The 26,720-nt window shown below is 36.0% G+C and overlaps 1 protein-coding gene across 1 annotated transcript in view; it reads left to right on the forward strand.

Moving 5' to 3' along the window:
• LRRIQ3 (leucine rich repeats and IQ motif containing 3) overlaps positions 1 to 26,720 on the forward strand; it is a gene marked incomplete at both ends in the record, with an annotated part of 212,145 nt that overhangs the window by 890 nt on the left and 184,535 nt on the right. Inside the window, one exon of the mRNA XM_082863265.1 lies at positions 4,354 to 4,677. Coding sequence (XP_082719391.1) covers positions 4,354 to 4,677 — 324 coding nt within the window. The remainder of the gene's footprint in view (positions 1 to 4,353; positions 4,678 to 26,720) is intronic.

Consider the following 26,720-nt stretch of genomic DNA (forward strand, 5'->3'; position numbering starts at 1 on the left):
GAGTTAGATCGTGTGGTACTTGTCTTTCTCTGTCTGACTTATTTCATTTTGCATAATGCTCTCAACATCCACCATTTTGTTTCAAATGGCATGATTTCATTCTTTTTTATGAGTCAGCAGTACTCCACTGTGTATACACACAAGATTTTCTTTACTTATTCATCTATAGATAGACACTTAGTTTGCTTCCACATCTTGGCTATTATAAATAATGGTGCAGTGAACATGGGGATGTATGTGTCTTTTTGAGCTGGTGTTTTCATTTCCTTGAAATAAATTCCTGGAGGTAGAATTGCTGGATCATATGGAAGCTTTATTTTGAATTTTTTTTTTTTTTTTTTTTATTGCAGTACGCTGTTGTGGTCTCTCCCGTTGTGGAGCACAGGCTCCAGACACTCAGGCTCAGCGGCCTTGGCTCAAGGGCCTACCCGCTCTGTGGCATGTGGGATCTTACCGGACCGGGGCACAAACCTGTGTCCCCTGCATTGGCAGGTGGACTCTCAACCCCTGTGCCACCAGGGAAGCCCTTTATTTTGCATTTTTTGAGGAACCTCCTTGCTGTTTTCATAGTGGCTGCACCAATTTACAATTGCACAAACACTGCACATGGTTCCCTTTTCTCCTCATCCTTGCCAACTTGTTATTTCTTGTCTTTTTGATAATAGCTATTCTAATAGGTTTGAGGTGACTGAATTTGTGATTTTAATATGCATTTCCCTGATGATTGGTGATGTTGAGTATCTTTTCATGTACCTGTTGGCCATTGGATGTCTTCTTTGGAAAAACATTAACTTAGATCCTCTTCCCATTTTTTAGTTGGATTGTTTGGGGTTTTGCTATTGTGTGAATTCTTTATGTATTTTGGATATTAGCCCCTTCTCAGATATGATTTGCAAATATTTTCCCCCATTCAGTAGGTTGCCTTTTTTTTGGTAAGATTTATTTATTTTTGGCTGCGTTGGGTCTTTGGTTGTGGCACACGAGATCTTTGTTGAGCATGTTGGATCTTTCATTGTGGTACATGGGCTCCAGAGCACATGGGCCTGTAGTTTGTGGCACATAAGCTCTCTAGTTGAGGTGCGCGAGCTCAGTATTTGTGGCATGCAGGTTTAGTTGCCCCGCGGCATGTGGGATCTTAGTTCCCTGGCCAGGGATCGAACCCACGTGCCCTGCATTGTAAGGTGGATTCTTTAGCACTGGACCACCAAGGAACTCCCAGTTGCCTTTTCATTTCATTGATGGTTTCCTTTACTGTGCAGAAGCTTTTTAGTTTGACATCATCTCACTTGCTCAGCTTTGGTTTTTTTAGCCTTTGCTTTTGGTGTCAAATCAAAAAAAAATATTGCCAAGACCCATGTCAAGGAGCTTACCACCAATGTTTTCTTCTAGGTGTTTTATGGTTTCAGATTTTGTGTTCAAGTCTTTAATCCATTTCGAGTTAATTTTTGTGTGTAGCATAAGATAGTGGTCAAGTTTCATTCTTTCACAAGTGTCTGTCCAGTTTTCCCAACACAATTTATTGACAAGACTCTTCTTTTCCCTTGTATACTCTTGGTTCCTTTTTTGTAAATCAATTGAACATATATGTGTTGGTTTATTTCTGGGCTATCTTTCTGTTCTATTGACCTATGTGTTTGTTTGTTTGTTTTTAAATACCAGTACCATACTGGTTTTTTTTTTTTTTTTTTACTATAGCTTTGTAATATCCTTGAATTCAGGAAGTGTGAGGGCTCCAGCTTTGTTCTTTCTCAAGATCATTTTGCCTATTTGAGGTTTTCTGTAATTTCATACAAATGTTAGGATTATTTGTTCTATTTATGTGAAAAATGCCACTGAAATTTTGGTATGGCTTGTGTTGAATCTGTAGATTGCTTTGGGTAGTATCAACGTTTTAACAATATTAGTTCTTGCAATTCACAAGCACAGAGTATCTTTCAATTTATTTATGTCTTCTTCAATTTCTTTTCAATATGTCTTATAGTTTTCAGTGTACATATCTTTCACATCCTTGGTTAAATATATTCCTAGGCATTTTATTCTTTTTGATGCAGTTGTGAGTGGGATTGTTTTATTAATTTCTCTTTCTGATAGTTAATACTTAATGTGTAGAAAGTCAACATAATTTTGTGTATTGATTTTGTATTCTGAAATGTTACTGATTTTATTTATTAGTTCTAATAAATAGTTTTGTGCAGTATTTAGGGTTTTCCGTGTACAGGCATACTGCATTTTATTGGGCATCATTTTATTGCACTTCACAGATACTGCATTTTTTATAAATTGAAGGTCTGTGGCAATCTCACATTATCAGATGATGGTTAGCATTTTTTAGCAATAAAGTATTTTTTACTTAAGATATGTACATTGGTATTTTTAGACATAATGCTATTGCACACTTAATAGATTACCGTACAGTGTAAACAACTTTAATATGCAGTGGGAAACCAAAAAATTTTTGTGACTTGCTTTATTGCAATATTTGCTTTATTGCAGTGGCCTGGAACTCAACACACAAAATCTCTGAGGTATGCCTGTATATCATGTAATCTGCAAAAAGTGACAGTTTTACTTTTTCATTTCCAATTTGGTTGGCTTTTGTTCCTTCTTCTTGCCTAATTGCTCTGTCTAGGACTTCTAGCTTCCAGTGCTATGCTGAATAAAAGTGGTGAGAGCGGGCGTCCTTGTCTTACTCTTGCTCTTAGAGGAAAATATTTTATCTTTTCACCACTGAGATTGATGTCAGCTGTGAGCTTGTCAGATATGGCCTTTATTATGTTGAGGTACAGTCCCTCTATACCCAGCTTGTTGAAAGTTTTAATCATAAATGGATGTTGAATTTTTTTTTAACATCTTTATTGGGGTATAATTGCTTTACAATGGTGTTTTAGTTTCTGCTTTATAACAAAGTGAATCAGTTATACATATACATATGTTCCCATCTCTTCCCTCTTGCGTCTCCCTACCTCCCACCCCTCCAGGCGGTCACAAAACACCGAGCCGATATCCCTGTGCCATGCGGCTGCTTCCCACTAGCTATCTACCTTACGTTTGTTAGTGTATATATGTCCATGCCTCTCTCTCGCCCTGTCACAGCTCACCCTTCCCCCTCCCCATATCCTCAAGTCCGTTCTCCAGTAGGTCTGTGTCTTTATTCCTGTCTTACCCCTAGGTTCTTCATGACATTTTTTTTTTCTTAAATTCCATATATATGTGTTAGCATAGGGTATTTGTTTTTCTCTTTCTGACCTACTTCACTGTGTATGACAGACTCTAGGTCTATCCACCTCATTACAAATAGCTCAATTTCATTTCTTTTTATGGCTGAGTAATATTCCATTGTATATATGTGCCACATCTTCTTAATCCATTCATCCAATGATGGGCACTTAGGTTGTTTCCATCTCCGGGCTATTGTAAATAGAGCTGCAATGAACATTTTGGTACATGACTCTTTTTGAATTTTGGTTTTCTCAGGGTATATGCCCAGTAGTGGGATTGCTGGGTCATATGGTAGTTCTATTTGTAGTTTTTTAAGGAACCTCCATACTGTGCTCCACAGTGGCTGAACCAATTCACATTCCCACCAGCAGTGCAAGAGTGTTCCCTTTTCTCCACACCCTCTCCAGCATTTATTGTTTCTAAATTTTTTGATGATGGCCATTCTGACTGGTGTGAGATGATATCTCATTGTAGTTTTGATTTGCATTTCTCTAATGATTAATGATGTTGAACATTCTTTCATGTGTTTGTTGGCAGGCTGTATATCTTCTTTGGAGAAATGTCTATTTAGGTTTCTGTCCATTTTTGGATTGGGTTGTTTTTTTTTTTGTTATTGAGCTACATGAGCTGTTTGTAAATTTTGGAAATTAATCCTTTGTCAGTTGCTTCATTTGCAAATATTTTCTCCCATTCTGAGGGTTGTCTTTTGTGGATGTTGAATTTTGTCAAATACTTTTTCTATATCTATTGTGATGATCGTATGATATTTATCCTTCATTTTGTTAATGTGGAGTATCACTATAACATTGATTGATTTGACCTCTTAAGTTTTTCATGTAAGGAAAATATTTTATAAAAGTTTAAAGAGTTTGCTTATTACAAAGGGACTTTTATTGAATGGAGTATATATGTTTGTTTATTTAATTACACTAGTAATTACAGACACCTAGTGTATTTTGCTTTACCCCAGTCATCATTTGGGTAATTAGAAATTCTGTTTTTGCTTACTAATGAGAAATTTGCCATTTGGGAAAATATTGACCTATAGAAGATGTTTAATATTTTTCCTTTTTCAGTGTAATTCATGGAAAATTTATATTTGTATTTAACATATTATTATTAATGATATTTCAGATCAAGAGTCTACCAGATACCAGATTTTGGAGTGGATTGAAGAACCTAAAACTTCTCTATCTACATGACAATGGGCTTGCAAAGTTAAAGAATGTATGTATGTTATCTGCTTGTCCAAGCCTCATTGCCCTCACTATGTTTGATTGTCCAGTAAGCCTTAAAAAAGGATATAGACATGTTCTTGTCAACAGTATATGGTCTCTCAAAGCACTGGATCATCATGTGATTTCTGATGAAGAAATAATTCAGAGCTGGCATCTTCCTGAAAGATTCAAAACATATAACCACCGACTTTTCTTTAATTTCTGCCCTGCTTTGAAAAAGGTAATTGGCTTCATTACGGTTTCATTTTAAATAAATGTATAGAAGTAAAATTTTAGCTTCTAAATTCTTTACCTAAATTATATAAACCAGTATTTGTTATCATTTACATAAAATATAGTAAACTAGTGAATATATTAGGAATGTCTTATAACTAAAAAATTATAAAAGCCTATATGCCGGGCTTCCCTGGTGGCGCAGTGGTTGAGAGTCCGCCTGCCGATGCAGGGGACACGGGTTCGTGCCCCGGGCCGGGAAGATCCCACATGCCGCGGAGCGGTTGGGCCCATGAGCAATGGCCGCTGAGCCTGCGCGTCCGGAGTCTGTGCTCCGCAACGGGAGAGGCCACAGCAGTGAGAGGCCTGCGTACCGCAAAAAAAAAAAAAAAAAAAGCCTATATGCCTACTGCTAAAAATTATTGAGTTTAGGATTATCAAATTGTAGAGAAACAAATATTTGACTTTTTTGGGTCTCCATTATGTTTCAATAGCTTTAAGGAGGTATAGCTTACATACTGTATACTTCACCCATCTTACATGTATGATTCCATAATCTTGGTAAATTAACAGTGCTGTATAACTATCTTCACAATCCAGTGTTAGGAATTCCCACCACTCCACCAGTTTCCTTCCTTCCCATCTGCAGTTAATCCCCACTCCCAACTTGGTTCTAGGTAACCATTGATCTCTTTTCTGTCTCTATTAATTTGTTTTTCTAAACATTTTATAAAAATGGAATCATAGAATATGTAGTCTTTATCACCTGCCTTCTTTCACCTAGGGTGGTGTGTTTGAGCCTTATTCATGTTGTAGCATGTATCAGTAGTTTGTTCCTTTTGATTGCTGAGTATTATTCCATTATGTGAATATATTACATTTTCTTTGTCCATTCACCAATGGACATTTGGATTATTTCTAGTTTTTGTTATTATGAAAATGCTGCTGTAAACACCTACTTACATGTCTTTGTGTAGACATATATTTTCATTTTCTTTGGGTAGATACTTAGGAGTGCAGTTGCTGGGATGTATGGTAAGTTTATGTTTAACTTTTTAAGAAACTGAATTGTTTTCTAAAAAGTGTAAACCACTGATGCATGAAGTTTCCATTTTCTGTATATCCTTGCAAACAGTATTTTCTATCTTTTGCACCATAGACATTCTAGTAGGTGTAAAGGGTATTTCACAATGGTTTTAATTTGTATATCTCTAAAAAGTAATGATGATGATAAGCATCTTTTCATCTCCTTATTAACTATGCATATATCTTCTTTGGTCCAATGTCTATACAAATTTTTTGCCCATTTTTAAAGTGGGTGTTTGTCTTATTATTGATTTGTAACAGCAGATATCTGGGTATAAGTCCTCTATCAGATAGAAGAATTGCAAATATTTTCTCCTAGCCTATAGCTTGTCTTTTCATTTTCTTAATGGTCTTTTTTGAAGCAAAAACTTTTGAGTTTTATGAAGTCCAATTTAGAATTTTTTGTTTTATGGATCATGCTTTTGGTGTTATATCTAAGAACTCTGCCTAATTCAGGGCTAAAAAATTTTTCTTTTATGTTCTAAAATTTTAATAATTATATCTCTGAAATTTATATCTATTTTTGATCTTGAATGAATTTTTTTACATGGTGTGAAGTAAGAGTCTAAGTTCATTTTTTGCATGTGGATATTCAATTATACCAGCCCCATTCCCCCAGTGAATTGCCTTGATATTTTTTGTTAAAGATCAGTTGGCCATAAATGTAAGCATTTATTTCTAGACTCTCAGTTATATTCCAGTGGTCTATATAGCTGTCCTTATGGCAGTACTACACAGTCTTGATTACTGTAGCTTTGTAGTTAAGTTTCAAAATAGGAAAGTGTGAGTTCTCCAACTTTGCTCTTCTTTTTCAATATTGCTTTGGCTATTCAGGGTTCCTTGCATTTACAAATGAATTTTAGGATCAGCTTGTCAGTTTCTACAATGATTCCTGCTGGGATAGTGATAAGTATTCCATTGAATTTACAGATCAATTTGTGGAGAATTACCATCATTATAATAGTATTCTTGTCCTTGAACATGAACTGTCATTTTATTTAAGTACTCTTTAATTCTCTCAGTTTTGTTGTTTTCAGTGTACAAGTCTTTCACTTAATTTTTTAAAATTTATTTCTATGCATTTTATTTATTTTTGTGATATTATGAATGGAATCATTTATTAATTTCATTTTGGATTGTTTTTTATTAGCATATAGAAATACAATTAAAATTTTATTTAATCTGATATTCTGCCACTTTGCTATTCTCATTTCTTAGTTTTAGAAGTTTTTGGTTGACTCAGAATATTTGTTTTTTCATTGAAAGTGGATCTGTTTTTTTTTTCCATATTTGAATGATTCCATTAGGAAATAGTTTATTGTTTTTCAATGTTTAATTCCAGGCATTTGATTATTATTTGGATTTTTAATGGAAGAGGATAAAATATTCAATTTCTAAATAGTTAATGTGGTGACATTACATGTTCAAATCACCATTGTATGTTGACTTTTAAAATGTTGAAAGAAGTATTTGGGAAATTTGATATCTAGTTGGAGGTTACAAAATACTTAAATGGATAGACAAAAATAGAAGAAAACATGCTTCATGTCATATGAATATTAGAGCAAATAAGTCATGTAAGTATTCAAAATCAGTGGTTAATTCTGCAGGTGTTAGACAAGTCAGGTACATGATATAGAAAGTAAAGATGTATGTTTCAGAACAGTGCTTATAATATGTTGTAAGTATATATAATTCTACATATATAAACATTGAATATTGATGAAAAATCTAAAAGCATTTGAATATTAATCACATCTGAAAGGATATATAAACAATAAACAGTGATTATACATGGGAAGGCTAGAGATTAGAAAGTTGAAAGACTTTTTATAGCTGCATATGATTCTTTAAAAATTATGAGTATATTAATGATTCTATAATAATAGTTTAAAAAACATAGGGAAATATAAAACAAGGCAGTATTTAAGTATGGTATCTTAACCAGGGCTCTAAAGGAAGAATTTCATTTAGGTATTCTAGTTGTGTGGTATGGTGTAATCAAAGGTAGGAACAGACATGACCCTTTTAAGGACAATCAAAATGACTGAGTTTTGTATAAGGAATTAGTTGGAAATTAGAGACGGGGGGGAGTACTAAAAAGAATCTTGGATGATATACTAAGGAGTTTAGACTTCTTAATAAATGTTATGAAGAGCTGTTGAAGTAGTTTGAGTAGGAAATTAAAAGACATTCTGTCATAGTTGGTGTCTATGAATAACTTGTTTTTATAAATAAAAAGTTTTTTTAAAAGAGATTAATCCAGATTTTACTAGCAGATTAATGGGGATTAAGAGACAGATGAGGGCAGAGAGACCAATTATTGTAGGCCAGAAATGATGTGATTAGGGTTGATACAGGAAGATAGCAGTGGCAAAGAATAAAGAAGACAGCATAAAGTAGAGGACAGACACTCTAGAAGCCATTGTGTCAGGCACTTCATGTATTTTATTCCTTCATTCCTTTACCAAATATGTATTGAGCACCTAATATGTGAGAGGGATTATTTTGGATTCTGTGGTAAATAATACTGACAAAGGTCCTGCTCTCATGAACTCCAGTGGAAAGACATAGGGAATAAACTTGTAAGCAAAAAACAGTCAATCAGTCAACCATAGAATGTCAGATAGTGTTAATTTCTAAATAAAATAAAATGGTAACATAGGATGAAACGGGTAGAGATTTAGGCTAATACTTCAGCTAGGGTGGATGGGGAAGGACTTTCTGAAAAGTGTTTTATCTATTCATCATGTCCTTTGATTTGGAAAGGTATTACTCTTATTTTATGGAAGAAAATTAAATATAGTGGGGTTTAGGAACTTATCTAAGACATCTAGACAGTCATGAAGGTGAGATTTCAGGTCTGTCTTGGTCTTAGTCCTACAATCAACATTACATTACAAAGGACCAGTACAAAGATTTGGCAAGATTTTTTAAAAAAATTGATTGCAATAGGAGAAGAATAAGTGAAGAAAGACTCCTCTGGCATTTTGAACTTTGGGAATCAGTAATCAGGGAAATAAATAACCTAGTTAACAGAAATGGTGGCATTTGAAGAGTTTTGGTAGAAAGTTAAGTTTGGTCATGTTTATTTGAGGCAGGATATTGATATTGAGATATCAGCCAGGCATTGGAAATGAAGAACTAAAATTCAGAAATAGTGTTCTAGGTCTAAGATGTAAATCCAATAGTCATTTGCTCGAGCTCATAGTTGAAGCCAAGCTGTCACACAAAAATGTAGGGATCAATAAAGTCTAAGAGCTAAGGACAGAGCCTTAGAGTGCAGTCTCATTTTGTGCATAGAAAGCAGTGGAAATAATGAGGAAAACAGAGATTGATCCAATGACATAGGGGGAAAAACAGAGGCATGGTTTATTACCACTTAAGAGAAAAGAGTGATTTAAAATAGAATAATGTTTTTAAAGAGCCAATAAAAGGTAGCACTGATGCAAAACTATTTTGAAAGTCTTTTTGATAGTGAAGAGGTTATTACATCTTTGGAATTTCACTAACTTGTAGGGGTATATATGAAATTGTAATGGTTAATACGTGATTGCCAAGTATAGAAACTTTTCTGAGAAAATTTTGGACAAAAGAAACATAATGTCTTAACTGTAGACAATAAGATTAATGGAAAGCCTTAAAAAATGTGACATGATACTATAATGTATTTTTAAGCTGAGGGAAATTAGTTTTAATTTTTTAAAAAGAGATTAAAAAGGGAATAATTGAAGAAAAATGTAGTGGAGAAAGCATTAATATAATGCATACAACTGGAGTAAGCCTGAAAAAGATATAGGTACACCAAATTCCAGCAAAATTTTTATGAGTTGTAGAGATTTAAAAAAATCTATTTGAATAAAAGTTTTTCAGTTTACCTATAAATTTTTATTCATTATTTTTGATAGAAGCAATGTTCTTTTGGTTATTCGTTGATTATTGAAAGATTTTATTTAATTTATAGCAGTATAAACAAACACTTGAGAAAGTAATAAATGACAACCTATGGGGATATTTATTTATTTAGTAGTGTTTGAAATACATTTTCAAAACATTTAGTTCCACTTATTGAGTATAAGAACATTATGAAAACTGAAAAATTATAATGAACCTCATAATAGTTCACACAATTTTTTCAGTAAGTATTATTCTTTTATCAGAAGGGCATGGACGTAGAAATTTAAGAAGTCTATGTTCATTCTAAAAGAACAAATTAATGTGATTAAAACTTGTGCCTGTTCCCTGGTGGCACAGTGGTTGAGAGTCCACCTGCTGATGCAGGGGACATGGGTTTGTGCCCCGGTCCGGGAAGATCCCATATGTCATGGAACAGCTGGGCCCATGAACCATGGCCGCTGAGCCTGCGTGTCTGGAGCCTGTGCTCCGCAACGGGAGAGGCCGCAACAGTGAGAAGCCCGCATACCGAAAAAAAAACAAAAACAAAAAACTTGTGCCCAGAAGAGGAGCTTCAAGATGGCGGAAGAGTAAGACGTGGAGATCACCTTCCTACCCACAAATACATTAGAAATACATCTACATGTGGAACAACTCCTACAGAACACCTGCTGAACGCTGGCAGAAGACCTCAGACCTCCGAAAAGGCAAGAAACTCCCCACGTACCTGGGTAGGGCAAAAGAAAAAACAGAGACAAAATAGGGACAGGGCCTGCACCAGTGGGAGGAAGCTGTGAAGGAGGAAAGGTTTCCACACACTAGGAAGCCCCTTTGCGGGCAGAGACTGCGGGTGGCTTCACAGCCGTGGAGGAGAGCGCAGCAACAGGGGTGCGGAGGGCAAAGCGGAGAGATTCCTGCACAGAGGATTGGTGCCGACCAGCATTCACCAGCCCAAGAGGCTTGTCTGCTCACCCGCCGGGATGGGTGGGGGCTGGGAGCTGACACTCAGGCTTCGGTCGGATCCCAGGGAGAGGACTGGGGTTGGCTGCATGAACACAGTCTGAAGGGGGCTAGTGCACCACAGCTAGCTGGGAGGGAGTCCAGGATAAAGTCTGGAGCTGCCGAAAAGACAAGAGACATTTTCTTGCCTCTTTGTTTCCTGGTATGGGAGGAGAGGGGATTAAGAGCACCGCTTAAAGGAGCTCCAGAGACGGGCGTGAGCTGCGGATATCAGCGTGGACCCCAGAGATGGGCATGAGATGCTAAGGCTGCTGCTGCAGCAAATAAGAAGCCTGTTTGCAAGTACAGGTCACTATCCACACCATCCCTCCCAGGAGCCTGTGCAGCCTGCCACTGCCAGGGTCCCGTGCTCCAGGGGCAGCTTCCCCTGGAGAACGCATGGCGTGCCTCAGGCTGGTGCAACGTCACGCCGGCCTCTGCCACCAGAAGCTCGCCCCGCACTCCATAACCCACCCTCTACCCAGCCCGAGGGAGCCAGAGCCCCGAAGCTGCTGCTTCTTTAACACCGTCCTGTCTGAGCGAAGAATAGATGCCCTCAGGCGACCTACACACAGAGGCAGATCCAAATCCAAAGCTGAACCCCAGGAGCTGTGCAAAGAAATAAGAGAAAGGGAAATTTCTCCCAGCAGCCTCAGGAGCAGTGGATTAAATCTACACAATCAACTTGATGTACCCTGAATCTGTGGAATACCTGAGTAGACAACGAATCATCCCAAATTGAGGAGCTGGACTTTGGGAGCAACAATATATATATATTTTTTTTACTTTTTCTCCTTTTGTGAGTGTGTATGTGTATGCTTCTGTGTGTGATTTTGTCTGTATAGCTTTGCTTTTACCATTTGTGCTCAGGTTCTGTCTGTCCAGTTTATTTTTTATTTATTTATTTAATAATTATTCCTTATTTTTTTTATTTTAATAACTTTATTTTGTTTTTTTAATCTTCTTTCTTTCTTTCTTTCTTTCTTTTTCTTTCTTTCTTTCCTTCTTCTTTTCTCCCTTTTATTCTGAGCCGTGTGGAGGAGAGGCTGTTGGTGCTCCAGCCAGGCATCAGGGCTGTGCCACTGAGGTGGGAGATCCAAGTTCAGGACACTGATCCACAAGAAACCTCCCAGCTCCACGTAATATCAAATGGTGAAAATCTCCCAGAGATCTCCGTCTCAATGCCAAGACCCAGCTCCACTCAACGACGAACAAGTTACAGTGCTGGACACCCTATGCCAAACACCTAGGAACACAACCCCATCCACAGCACAGAGGCTGCCTAAAATCATGATAAGGCAACTGACACCCCAAAACACACCACCAGGCGTGGACATACCCACCAGAAAGACAAGATCCAGCCTCATCCACCAGAACACAGGCACTAATCCCCTCCACCAGGAAGCCTACACAACACACTGAACCAAACTTAGCCACTGGGGACAGACACCAAAAACAACACAAACTGCGAACCTGCAGTCTGTGAAAAAAAGACGCCAAACACAGTAAGTTAAGCAAAATGAGAAGACAGAGAAACACACAGCAGATGAAGGAGCAAGGCAAAAACCCACCAGACCTAACAAATGAAGAGGAAATAGGTAGTCTATCTGAAAAAGAATTCAGAATAATGATAGTAAAGATGATCTAAAATCTTGGAAATAGAATGGAGAAAATAAAAGAAACGTTTAACAAGTACCTAGAAGAACAAAAGAGCAAACAAACACTGATGAACAAAACAATAAATGAAATTAAAAATTCTCTAGAAGGGATCAGTAGTAGAATAACTGAGGCAGAAAAACGGATAAGTGATCTGGAAGATAAAATAGTGGAAATAACTACTGCAGAGCAGAATAAAGAAAAAAGAATAAAAAGAATTGAGGACAGTCTCAGAGACCTCTGGGACAACATTAAACGCATGAACATTCGAAATATAGGGGTCTCAGAAGAAGAAGAGAAAAATAAAGGGACTGAGAAAATATTTGAAGAGATTATAGTTGAAAACTTCCCTAATATGGGAAAGAAAATAGTTAATGAAGTCCAGGAAGTGCAGAGTCCCATACAGGATAAATCCAAGGAGAAACATACCAAGACACATAATAATCAAACTGTCAAAAATTAAAATCAAAGAAAAAATATTAGAAGCAGCAAGGAAAAAACAACAAATAAAACATAAGGGAATCCCCATAAGGTTAACAGCCGATCTTTCAGCAGAAACTCGGCAAGCTAGAAGGGAGTGGCAGGGCATATTAAAAGTGAAGAAGGAGAAAAACCTTCAACCAAGATTACTCTACCCAGCAAGGATCTCATTCAGACTCAATGGAGAAATTAAAACCTTTACAGACAAGCAAAAGCTAAGAGAATTCAGCACCACCAAACCAGCTTTACAACAAATGCTAAAGGAACTTCTCCAGGCAGGAAACACAAGAGAAGGAAAAGACCTACAATAATAAACCAAATACAATTTAAGAAAATGGTAATTAGAACATACATATCGATAATTACCTTAAATGTAAATGGATTAAATGCTCCCACCAAAAGACACAGATTGGCTGAAACGATACAAACACAAGACCCATATATATGCTGTCTACAAGAGATCCACTTCAGCCCTAGGGACACATACAGACAGAAAGTGAGGGGATGGAAAAAGATATTCCATGCAAATGGAAATCAAAAGAAAGCTGGAGTATCAACTCTCATATCAGACAAAATAGACTTTAAAACAAAGACTATTATAAGAGACAAAGAAAGACACTACATAATGATCAAGGGGTCAATTCAAGAAGAAGATATAACAATTGGAAATATTTATGCACCCAGAATAGGAGCACCTCAATACATAAGGCAAATACTAACAGCGATAAAAGGGGAAATCGACAGTAACACATTCATAGTAGGGGACTTTAACACCCTACTTTCACCAATGGATAGGTCATCCAAAATGAAAATAAATAAGGAAACACAAGCCTTAAATGATACATTAAACAAGATGGACTTCATTGATATTTATAGGACATTCCATCCAAAAACAACAGAATACACATTCTTCTCAAGCGCTCATGGAACATTCTCCAGGATAGATCATATCTTGGGTCACAAATCAAGCCATGGTAAATTTAAGCAAATTGAAATCATATCCTGTATCTTTTCTTACCACAATGCTATGAGACTAGATATCAATTTCAGGAAAAAAAAAATCTGTAAGAAATACAAACACATGGAGGCTAAACAACACACTACTTAATAACCAAGAAATCACTGAAGAAATCAAAGAGCAAATCAAAAAATACGTAGAAACAAATGACAATGAAAACACGACAACCCAAAACCTATGGGACGCAGCAAAAGCAGTTCTAAGAGGGAAGTTTATAGCAATAAATCCTACCTTAAGAAACAAGAAACCTCTCAAATAAACTACCTAACTTTACACCTAAAGCAATTAGAGAAGAAGAACAAAACAACCCCAAAGGTAGCAGAAGGAAAGAAATCATAAAGATCAGATCAGAAATAAATGAAAAAGAAATGAAGGAAATAACAGCAAAGATCAATAAAACTAAAAGCTGGTTCTTTGAGAAGATAAAAAAATGGATAAACCATTAGCCAGACTCAACAAGAAAAAAAGGGAGAAGACTCAAATCAATAAAATTAGAAATGAAAAAGGAGAAGTAACAACTGACACTGCAGAAATACAAAGGATCATGAGAGATTACGACAAGCAATTGTATGCCAATAAAGTGGACAACCTGGAAGAAATGGACAAATTCTTAGAAATGCACAACCTTCTGAGACTGAACCAGGAAGAAGTAGAAAATATGAACAGACCAATCAGAAGCACTGAAATTGAAACTGTGATTAAAAATCTTCCAACAAACAAAAGCCCAGGACCAGATGGCTGCACAGGCGAATTCTATCAAACATTTAGAGGAGAGCTAACACCTATCCTTCTCGAACTCTTCCAGAATATAGCAGAGGGAGGAACACTCCCAAACTCATTCTACGAGGCCACCATCAATCTGATACCAAAACCAAAGATATCACAAAGAAAGAAAACTACAGGCCAATATCATTGATGAACATAGATGCATAAATCCTCAACAAAATACTAGGAAACAGAATCCAACACCACATTAAAAGGATCATACACTATAATCAATGGGGTTTATCCCAGGAATGCAAGGATTCTTCAATATACGCAAATCAATCAGTGTGATAAAGCATATTAACCAATTGCAGGAGAAAAACCATATGATCATCTCAATAGATGCAGAAAAAAAACTTTTGACAAAATTCAACACCCACTTATGATAAAAACACTCCAGAAAATAGGTGTAGAAGGAATTTACCTCAACATAATAAAGGCCATATATGAGAAACACACAGCTAACATTGTTCTTAATGGTGAAAAACTGAAACCATTTCCTCTAAGATCTGGAACAAGAAAAGGTTGCCCACTATCACCACTATTATTCAACATAGTTTTGAAAGTTTTAGCCACAGCAATCAGAGAAGAAAAAGAAATAGAAGGATTCCAAATCGGAAAAGAATAAGTAAAGCTGTCACTGTTTGCAGGTGAGATTATACTATAAATAGAGAATCCTAAAGATGCTACCAGAAAATTACTAGAGCTAATCAATGAATTTGGTAAAGTAGCAGGATACAAAATTAATGCACAGAAATCTTTTGCATTCCTATACACTAATGATGAAATATCTGAAAGAGAAATTAAGGAAACACTCCCATTTACCACTGCAACAAAAAGAATAAAATACCTGGGAATAAATCTACCTAAGGAGACAAAAGACCTGTATGTAGAAAATTATAAGACACTGATGAAAGAAATTAAAGATGTTACAAACAGATGGAGAGATATACCATGTTCTTGGATTGGAAGAATCAACGTTTTGAGAATGACTCTACTACCCAAAGCAATCTACAGATTCAATGCAATCCCTATCAAACTACCACTGGCATTTTTCACAGAACTAGAGCAAAAAATTTTACAATTTGTATGGAAACACAAAAGACCCCGAATAGCCAACGCAATCTTGAGAAAGAAAAATGGAGCTGGAGGAATCAGGCTCCCTGACTTCAGACTATACTACAAAGCTACAGTAATCAAGACAGTATGGTACTGGCACAGGAACAGAAATATAGGTCAATGGAACAGGATAGAAACCCCAGAGATAAACCCACGCACATATGGTCACCTTATCTTTGATAAAGGAGGCAAGACTGTACAGTGGAGAAATGACAGCCTCTTCAATAAGTGCTGCTGGGAAAACTGGACAGCTACATGTAAAAGAATGAAATTAGAACACTCCCTAACACCATACACAAAAATAAGCTCAAAATGGACTAAAGACCTAAATGTAAGGCCAGACACCATCAAACTCTTAGAGGGAAACATAGGTAGAACACTCTATGAGATAAATCACAGCAAGATTCTCTTTGACCCACCTCCTTGGGAAATGGAAATAAAAACAAAAATAAATAAATGGGACCTAATGAAACTTCAAAGCTTTTGCACAGCAAGGTAACCCATAAACAAGATGAGAAGACAACTCTGAGAATGGGAGAAAATATTTGCAAATGAAGCAGCTGATAAAGGATGAATCTCCAAAATTTACAAACAGCTCATGCAGCTCAATATCAAAAAAACAAACAACCCAATCCAAAAATGGGCAGAAGACCTAAATAGACATTTTCCAAAGAAGATATACAGATTGCCAACAGACACATGAAAGAATGCTCAACATCATTAATTGTTAGAGAAATGCAACTCAAAACTACAATGAGATAACTTCTCACAGCAGTCAGAATGGTCATCATCAAAAAATCTAGAAACAATAAATGCTGGAGAGGGTGTGGAGAAAAGGGAACCCTCTTGCACTGTTGGTTGGAATGTAAATTGATACAGCCACTATGGAGAACAGTATGGGTGTTCCTTAAAAAACTACAAATAGAACTACCACACAACCCAGCAATCCCACTACTGGGCATATACCCTGAGAAAACCATAAATTAAAAAGAGTCATGTACCAAAATGTTCATTGCAGCTCTATATACAATAGCTAGAACATGGAAACAACCTAAATGCCCATCAACCGATGAAAGAATAATTAAGATGTGATACATATATACAATGGAATATTACTGAGCCATAAAAAGGAATGAAACTGAGTTATTTGTTGTGAGGCGGATGGACCTAGAGACTGTCATACAGAGTGAAGTAAGTGAGAAAGAGAAAAACAAATACCCTATGCTAACACATACATATGGAATCTAAAAAAAAAAAAAAAAGCTCATGAGGAACCTTGGGGCAAGACGGGAATAAAGATGCAGACCTACTCGAAAATGAACTGTAGGATACGGGGAGGGGAAAGGGTAAGCTGGGACAAAGCGAGAGAGTGGCATGGACATATATACACTACCAAACGTAAAACAGATAGCTAGTGCGAAGCAGCCACATAGCACGTGGAGATCAGCTCAGTGCTTTGTGACCACCTAGAGTGGTGGGATAGGGAGGGTGGGAGGGATGGAGATGCAAGAGGGAAGAGACATGGGGATATATGCATATGTATAACTGATTCACTTTGTTGTTAAGCAGAAACTAACACACCATTGTAAAGCAGTTATACTCCAATAAAGATGTTAAAAACAAACAAACAAACAAAAAACTTGTGCCCTATAACACAATGAAGCTGTCTAGAAGGAACCTGTTTATTCTTAACTGTGACATATAATTTATAGACTTTGGTTTTTTGGTGTCTAGTTGGAAATTATATCTTGAAGAAATGGGAAAACACAAGTACTTCTTCACTATATGAAACCAAAGTAGCTAGAAATTTGAAGTGCTTTTTAATCTAAAAATCTAAAAACATATAGTAGGGGATATATAGTTATAATTTTAAGATAGGAGTGATCTGGGCAAGGAATCAGTGCTATCAATTGGCATTGTTTTTTGATTGCATGTAATAGAAAGCAAGCTAAATGGATTTTATTTTTGTTGTGAAACAAAGAATTTAGAGGTAGGCAATCCTTCTGTGTAGCTTCTCAAGGAAGTTGTGAAGGACCAAGCTTTATTCTAGCTTCCTGCTATGTATCTTTAACAAATGAACATTTTCCCTCATAGGAAGTGAGCTTTTTCATGTCCAGGCATGTGCTTACATCAGGCGGAAGGGGATTGTTAGGAACACAAAGCACATGTTAGCTAAGTCTACCTTTTTGTATTAGGAAAAGAGTAGCTCCTCTAGGTATTCCACCTGAAAGACTTCTACCACCAGAACTAGATCACATGGCTAGCATGAGAGAAGAGAATCTTCTATGATGAGTATTTTTACTTGGGCATATTTAATTCTTAAACAAAACCAATGTTCTATTTTTGTTGTTTTGTTTTATTTTTTAAATTTTATTGAAGTGTAGCTGATTTCCAATGTCATGTCAGTTTCAGGTATACAGTACAGCGATACAGTTATAGATACTGTATACAGTATGTATTTATATATATGTATAAATGTATATTCTTTTTCAGATTCTTTTCCCTTATTTCAAAATGTTGATTATAGTTCTCTGTGCTATACAGTAGGTCATTGTTGGTTATCTTTTCTATACATGGAAGTGAGTATATGTTAATCCCAACCTCCGATCCTCCCTCTTTCCCCACTGGTAACCATAAGTTTGTTTTCTTTATCTGTGTTTCATTTTCTTTGTTTTCTTTTTGTATTTGTTTTGTAAATAAGTTCATTTTTTTTATTTTTTAAGATTGCACACATAAGCAGTGTATTTGTCTTTCTGTGTCTTACTCTGTCTGGCTTACTTTACTTACTTTACTTAGTATGATAACTTGTAGGTCCATTCATGTTGCTACAAATGGCATGATTTCATTCTTTTTTTATGGCTGAGTAATATTCTATTGTATGCATGCATATATATATATATATATATATATATATACACACACACACATACATACACACACCATATCTTATTCACTCATCTGTCAATGGAAATTTAGGTTGCTTCCATGTCTTGGCTGTTGAAAATAATCCTGCAGTGAACATTGGGGTGCATGTACCTTTTCAAATTATGGTTTTCTCCAGATATATGTCCAGGAGTGGGATTGCAGGAGCATCTGGTAGCTCTATTTTTAGTGGTTTAAGGAACCTCTATATTGTTCTCCATAGTGGCTGTATCAATTTATATTTCCATCAACAGTGTAGGAGGGTTCCTTTTCCTCCACACCAACTCCAGCATTTACTATTTGTAGACACTTTGATGATGGCCCTTCTGACCACAGTGAGATGATACCTCATTGTAGTTTTGATCTGCATTTCTTTAATAATTAGTGATGTTGGGCATTTTTTCATGTGCCTGTTGGCCATCTGTATGTCTTCTTGGGAGAAATGTCTGTTTAGGTCTTCTGCACATTTTTTGATTGGGTTGTTTGGGTTTTTTTTTGATATTAAGGTATATGAGCTGTTTGTATATTTTGTAGATTAATCCCTTGTCGGTCACATCATTTTCAAATATTTTCTCCCATTCTGTAGGTTGTCTTTTCATTCTGTTTATGGTTTCCTATGCTGTGCACAAGCTCTTAAGTTTAATTAGGTCCCTTTTGTTTATTTTTGTTTTTATCTCCATTACTCTAGGAGATGTATCTAAAAAGATATTGCGATTTATGTCAAAGAATATTCTGCCTGTGTTTTCTTCTAGGAGTTCTTTGGTTTTACACATACCTTTTTGATCCATTCTGAGTTGATTTTTGTATATGGTGTTAGAGAATATTCTAATTTCATTCTTTTACATGTAGCTGTCCAGTTTTCCCAGCATCACTTATAGTAGAGACTATCTTTTTTCCATTGTATATTCTTGCCTTCTTTGTTGTAGATTAATTGACCATAGGTGCTTGGGTTTACTTTTGGGCTTTCTATCTTGTTCCATTGATCTATATGTCTATTTTTGTGCCTGTACCATACTGTTTTGATTACTGTAACTTTGTAGTAGAGTTTGAGGCCACAGAGCCTGATTCCTCCAGCTCTGCTCTTCTTTCTCAAGATTGTTTTGGCTATTCAGGGTCTTTTGTGTTTCCATACAAATTTTTAAAATTTTTGTTAAAATTCTATGAAAAATACCTTTGGTAATTTAATAGGGATTACATAGAATCTGTAGATTGCCTTGGGTAGTATAGTTATTTCAGCAGTATTGATTCTTCCAATCCTAGGACATGGTATATGTTTCCATCTGTCTGTGCTGTTTTCATTTTCTTTCATCAGTATAGTATAGTTTTGGGAGTACATGTCTTTTGCGTCTTTAGGTAGGTTTATTCCTAGGTATTTTATTCTTTTTGATGCAGTGGTGAATGGGATTCTTTCCTTGATTTCTCTTTCTGATCTTTCATTGTTAGTGTAAAGAAATACAACAGATTTCTGTGTATTAATTTTGTATCCTGCCTGCAACTTTGTCAGATTCATTGATGAGCTCTAGTAGTTTTCTGATAGCATCTTTAGGATTTTCTATGTATAGTGTCATTTCATCTTTAAAGAGTGACAGTTTTACTTCTTCTTTTCCAGTTTGGTTTCCTTTTATATCTTTTTCTTCTGTGATTGCCTTGGCTAGGACTTCCAAAGCTATGTTGAATAAAGTTGGGAAGAATGAGCATCCTTGTCTTGTTCCTGATATTAAAGGAAATGGTGTCAGCTTTTCCCTGTTGAATATGATATTAGCTGTGGGTTTGTCATATATGGCATTTATTATGTTCAGGCATGTTCTCTTTTTGCCCACATTCTGGAGAGTTTTTATAATAAATGGATGTTGAATTTTGTCAGAAGTTTTTTTTTTATTGAGATTATCATATGGTTTTTATTCTTCAATTTGTTAATGTGGTGTATCACACTTATTGATTTGTGGATATTGAAAAATCCTTGCATCCCTGGGATAAATCCCACTTGATCATGGTGTAAGATTCTTTTAATATATTGTTGGCTTCTGTTTGCTAGTATTTGTTGAGGATTTTTGCTTCTATTTTCATCAGTGATAATTGTCCTGTAATTTTCTTTTTTTGTGATATCTTTGTCTGTTTTGGGTATCAGGGTGATGGTGGCCTCTTAGAATGAGTTTGGAAGTGTTCCTTTCTCTGCAATACTTTGCAATAGTTTGGGAAGAATAGATATTAACTCTTCTCTAAATGTTTGCTGGAATTCATCTGTGAAGTCATCTGGTCCTGGACTTTGGTTTGTTGGGAGTTTTCCAATCACAGATTCAGTTTTAGTACTTGTAATTGGTCTGTTCATATATTTTATTTCTTCCTGGTTCAGTCTTGGGAAATTGTGCCTTTCTAAGAATTTGTCCATTTCTTCTAATTATCCATTTTATTGGCATATAATTGCTTGTAGTAGTCTCTTATGATCCTTTGCATTTCTGTGGTGTTGGTTTTAACTTTTCCTTTTTCATTTCTGATTTTATTGATTTGGGCTCTGTCACTTTTTTTCTTGGTGAGTCTGGTGAAAGGTTTATCAATTCTTTTTTATCTTTTGACCAAACTAGCTTTTAGTTTTTTTGATCTTTTCTTTTTTTTTTTAAACATCTTTATTGGAGTATAATTGCTTTACAATGGTATGTTAGTTTCAGCTTCACAACAAAATGAATCAGTTATATATATACAAATGTTCCCATATCTCTTCCCGCTTGCGTCTCCCTCCCTCCCACCCTCCCTATCCCACCCCTCCAGGCGGTCACAAAGCACCGAGCTGATCTCCCTGTGCTATGCGGCTGCTTCCCACTAGCTATCTACTTTACGTTTGGTAGTGTATACATGTCCATGCCTCTCTCTCGCTTTGTCACAGTTTTCCCTTCCCCCTCCCCATATCCTCAAGTCCATTCTCCAGTAAGTCTGTGTCTTTATTCCTGTTTTACCCCTAGGTTCTTCATGACATATTTTTTTCTTAAATTCCATCTATATGTGTTAGCATAAGGTATTTGTCTCTCTCTTTCTGACTTACTTCACTCTGTATGACAGACTCTAGGTCTATCCACCTCATTACAAATAGCTCAATTTCATTTCTTTTTATGGCTGAGTAATATACCATTGTATATATGTGCCACATCTTCTTAATCCATTCATCCGATGATGGACACTTAGGTTGTTTCTATCTCTGGGCTATTGTAAATAGAGCTGCAATGAACATTTTGGTACATGATTCTTTTTGAATTATGGTTTTCTCAGGGTATATGCCCAGTAGTGGGATTGCTGGGTCATATGGTAGTTCTATTTGTAGTCTTTTAAGGAACCTCCATACTGTTCTCCACAGTGGCTGTATCAATTTACATTCCCACCAACAGTGTAAGAGGGTTCCCTTTTCTCCACACCCTCTGAAGCATTTATTGTGTCTAGATATTTTGATGATGGCCATTTTGACTGGTGTGAGATGATATCTCATTGTAGTTTTGATTTGCATTTCTCTAATGATTAGTGATGTTGAGCATTCTTTCATGTGTTTGTTGGCAATCTGTATATCTTCTTTGGATAAATGTCTATTTAGGTCTTCTGTGCATTTTTGGATTGGGTTTTTTGTTTTTTTGTTATTAAGCTGCATGAGCTGCTTAAATTTTGGAGATTAATCCTTTGTCAGTTGCTTCATTTGCAAATATTTTCTCCCATTCTGAGGGTTGTCTTTTGGTCTTGTTTATGGTTTCCTTTGCTGTGCAAAAGCTTTGAAGTTTCATTAGGTCCCATTTGTTTATTTTTGTTTTTATTTCCATTTCTCTAGGAGGTGGGTCAAAAAGGATCTTGCTGTGATTTATGTCATAGAGTGTTCTTACTATGTTTTCCTCTAAGAGTTTGATAGTGTCTGGCCTTACATTTAGGTCTTTAATCCATTTTGAGCTTATTTTTGTGTATGGTGTTAGGGAGTGATCTAATCTCATACTTTTACATGTAGCTGTCCAGTTTTCCCAGCACCACTTATTGAAAAGGCTGTCCTTTCTCCACTGTACATTCCTGCCTCCTTTATCAAAGATAAGGTGAGCATATGTGCATGGGTTTATCTCTGGGCTTTCAACCCTGTTCCATTGATCTATATTTCTGTTTTTGTGACAGTACCATACTGTCCTGATTACTGTAGCTTTGTAGTATAGTCTGAAGTCAGGAAGGCTGACTCCTCCAGCTCCGTTTTTCATTCTCAAGATTGCTTTTGCTATTCGGGGTCTTTTGTGTTTCCATACAAATTGTGAAATTTTTTGTTCTAGTTCTGTGAAAACTGCCAGTGGTAGTTTGATAGGTATTGCATTGAATCTGTAGATTGCTTTGGGTAGTAGAGTCATTTTCACAATGTTGATTCTTCCAATCCAAGAACATGGTATACCTCTCCATCTATTTGTATCATCTTTAATTTCTTTCATCAGTATAATTTTCTGCATACAGGTCTTTTGTCTCCTTAGGTAGGTTTATTCCTAGATATTTTATTCTTTTTTGTTGCAGTGGTAAATGGGAGTGTTTTCTTGATTTCACTTTCAGATTTTTCATCCTTAGTGTATAGGAATGCCAGAGATTTCTGTGCATTAGTTTTGTATCCTGCTACTTTACCAAATTCATTGATTAGCTCTAGTAGTTTTCTGGTAGCATCTTTAGGATTCTCTATGTATAGTATCATGTCATCTGCAAATAGTGACAGCTTTACTTCTTCTTTTCCGATTTGGATTCCTTTTATTTCCTTTTCTTCTCTGATTGCTGTGGCTAAAACTTCCAAAACTATGTTGAATAAGAGTGGTGAGAGTGGGCAGCCTTGTCTTTTTCCTGATCTTAGTGGAAATGCTTTCAGTTTTTCACCACTGAGGACAATGTTAGCTGTGGGTTTGTCATATATGGCCTTTATTATGTTGAGGAAAGTTCCCTCTATGCCTACTTCCTGCAGGGTTTTTATCATATATGGGTGTTGAATTTTGTCAAAAGCTTTCTCTGCATCTATTGAGATGATCATATGGTTTTCTCCTTCAGTTTGTTAATATGGTGTATCACGTTGATTGATTTGTGTATATTGAAGTATCCTTGCATTCCTGGAATAAACCTCACTTGATCATGGTGTATGATCCATTTAATGTGCTGTTGGATTCTGTCTGCTACTATTTTGTTGAGGATTTTTGCATCTATGTTCATCAGTGATATTGGCCGGTAGTTTTCTTTCTTCGTGACATCCTTGTCTGGTTTTGGTATCATGGTGATGGTGGCCTCGTAGAATGAGTTGGGGAGTGTTCCTCCCTCTGCTATATTTTGGAAGAGTTTGAGAAGGATAGGTGTTAGCTCTTCTCTAAATGTTTGTTAGAATTCGCCTGTGAAGCCATGTGGTCCTGGGCTTTTGTTTGTTGGAAGATTTTAAATCACAGTTTCAATTTCATTGCTTGTGATTGGTCTATTTATATTTTCTATTTCTTCCTGATTCAGTCTTGGCAGTTTGTGCATTTCTAAGAATTTGTCCATTTCTTCCAGATTGTCCATTTTATTGGCATAGAGTTGCTTGTAGTAATCTCTCATGATATTTTTTATTTCTGCAGTGTCCGTTGTTATTTCTTCTTTTTCATTTCTAATTCTATTTATTTGAGTCTTCTCTCTTTTTTTCTTGATGAGTCTGGCTAATGGTTTATCTATTTTGTTTACCTTCTCAAAGAACCAGCTTTTAGTTTTATTTATCTTTGCTGTTGTTTCCTTCATTTCTTTTTCATTTATTTCTGATCTGATTTTTATGCTTTCTTTCCTTCTACTTATTTTGGGTTTTGTTGGTTCTTCTTTCTCTACTTGCTTTAGGTGTAACATTAGGTTGTTTATTTGAGATTTTTCTTATTACCTGATATGCGATTGTATTGCTATAAACTTCTTTCCTTCCACAGATTTTGAATTGTCATGTTTTCATTTTCATTTGTCTATGGGTATTTTTTGATTTCCTGTTGGATTTCTTCAGTGATTTGTTGTTTGTTTAGTAGCATATTGTTTAGCCTTCACTTTTGTATGGTTTTTTTTTCTCATAGTTGATTTCTAATTTCACTTTTCTTAAATTTACTGAGGCTTGCTTTGTGGCTCAGCATGTGATCTATCTTGGAGAATGTTCCATTGTTCCATGTACACTTGAGAAGGATGTGTATTCTGCTGCTTTCTCCTTTTATGTTTTGTTAATATTTGCCTTATATATTGATGTGCTCCTATGTTGGATGGATATATATTTACAATTGTTATATCTTCTTCTTGGATTGATCCGTTGATCATTATGTAGTGTCCTTTTTTGTGTGTTGTAACATTCCTTATTTTAAAGTCTATTTTGTCTGATATGAATATTGCTACACCAGCTTTCTTTTTATTTCCATTTGTGTGGAATACCTTTTTCCATCCTGGCACTTTCAGTCTGTATGTGTCTCTAGATCTAAAGTGGGTTTCTTGTGGACAGCATGTATGTGGATCTTGTTTTGTATCCATTCAGCCAGTCTTTGTCTTTTGGTTGGAGCATTTAAACCATTTTCATTTAAGGTAATTATTGATATGTATGTTCTTATTTCCATTTTGTTAATTGTTTTGGATTTGCTTTTGTAGGCCTTCTTTTTCCCTTTCCTTCCTCTTTTGTTCTCTTCTTGTGATTTGATGACTACCTTTAGTGTTTTGTTTGGATTCCTTTTTCTTTTTTGTGTGTATATCTATTATAGATTTTTGGTTTGCAGTTACCATGAAGTTTTGGTATAGCAGTCTATATATTGTTTTAAGTTGCTGATCTTTTAATTGCAAATGTATTTTAAATATCCTGCATTTGTACTCTCCTCCTCCCATGCCTACTGGTTTTGATATCATATATATGTGTGGATGATTTCCTGCCTTTAGTGTATGTTTGCCTTTACCATGAGATTTCCCATGTTGTAATTTTCTTCTTTCTAGTTGTGCCCTTTTATTTTCCACTTAGAGAAGTTTCTTTAGCATTTGTTGTAAAGCTGGTTTGGTGGTGCTGAATTCTTTTAGCTTTTGCTTCTCTGTAAAGCTTTTGATTTATCTGTCAAATCTGAATGAAAGCCTTGCTGGGTAGACTATTCTTGGTTGTAGGTTTTTCCCTTTCATCACTTTAAATGTATCATGCCACTTGCTTCTGGCCTGCAGTGTTTCTACTGAAAAATCAGCTGATAGTCTTATGGAGCGTCCCTTGTATGTTATTTGTTGCTTTTGCCTTGTTGCTTTTAGATTTTCTCTTTGCCTTTAATTTTTTGTCAGTTTAATTACTGTGGGTCTTGGTGTCTTCCTACTTGGTTTAATCCTGTATGGGGCTCTATGTACTTCCTGGATTTAGGTGACTGTTTCCTTTCCCATGGTAGGGAAGTTTTTAGCTATTATGTCTTCAAATATTTTCTCAAGCCCTTTCTCTTCTCCTTCTAGGTCTTCTATAATGTGAATGTTGGTGTGTTTAATGTTACCACTTTTTTTTCTTTTTTCTGTGCCATGGCAGTGATTTCCACCGTTCTGTCTTCCAGCTCACTTATCTGTTCCTCTGCCTCATTTATTGATTCCTTCTGTGTACTTTTCATTTCAGTTATTCATTTGTTCACCTTTGTTTGTTTGTTTTTTATGTATTCTAGCTCTTTGTTAAACATTTCTCATATATTCTCAGTTTGTGCCTCCATTCTTTTCCATAGTTCTTGGATCATCTTTATGATCATTACTCTGAAATCTTTCTCAGGTATATTGCCTGTCTCCACTTCACTTAGCTGTATTTTTGCTGTTTTTTCTTGCTTAGTCTGGACCATATTCCTTTGCTACCTCATTTTGTTTAAATTTCTAATTGTATTTTTATTTATGTAGTAGGTTATTTATGTTTCTCAACCTTGGAGAAGTGTCCCTCTGGAGGGGATGTCCTAGCAGTACACTCCCTTCTTTTCACCCAAGGGCCAGGGACCAGTTGGTCCTGTGGTAGATTCTGATCTGTTTGCGGACTCAGTTCCACAGGCTGTGGGATTGTAGTTTTCTTCCTTCTGGTGTCTGCCCTCTCCTGGATGAGTATGGTCTAGAGCCATGTGCAGGCTTCCTAGCAGGAGGGGCCCATGCCTGCTGAC

Source organism: Leucopleurus acutus (genome assembly GCF_964270905.1).
Source record: "Leucopleurus acutus genome assembly, chromosome: 2".
Taxonomy (NCBI): Eukaryota; Metazoa; Chordata; class Mammalia; order Artiodactyla; family Delphinidae; genus Leucopleurus; species Leucopleurus acutus.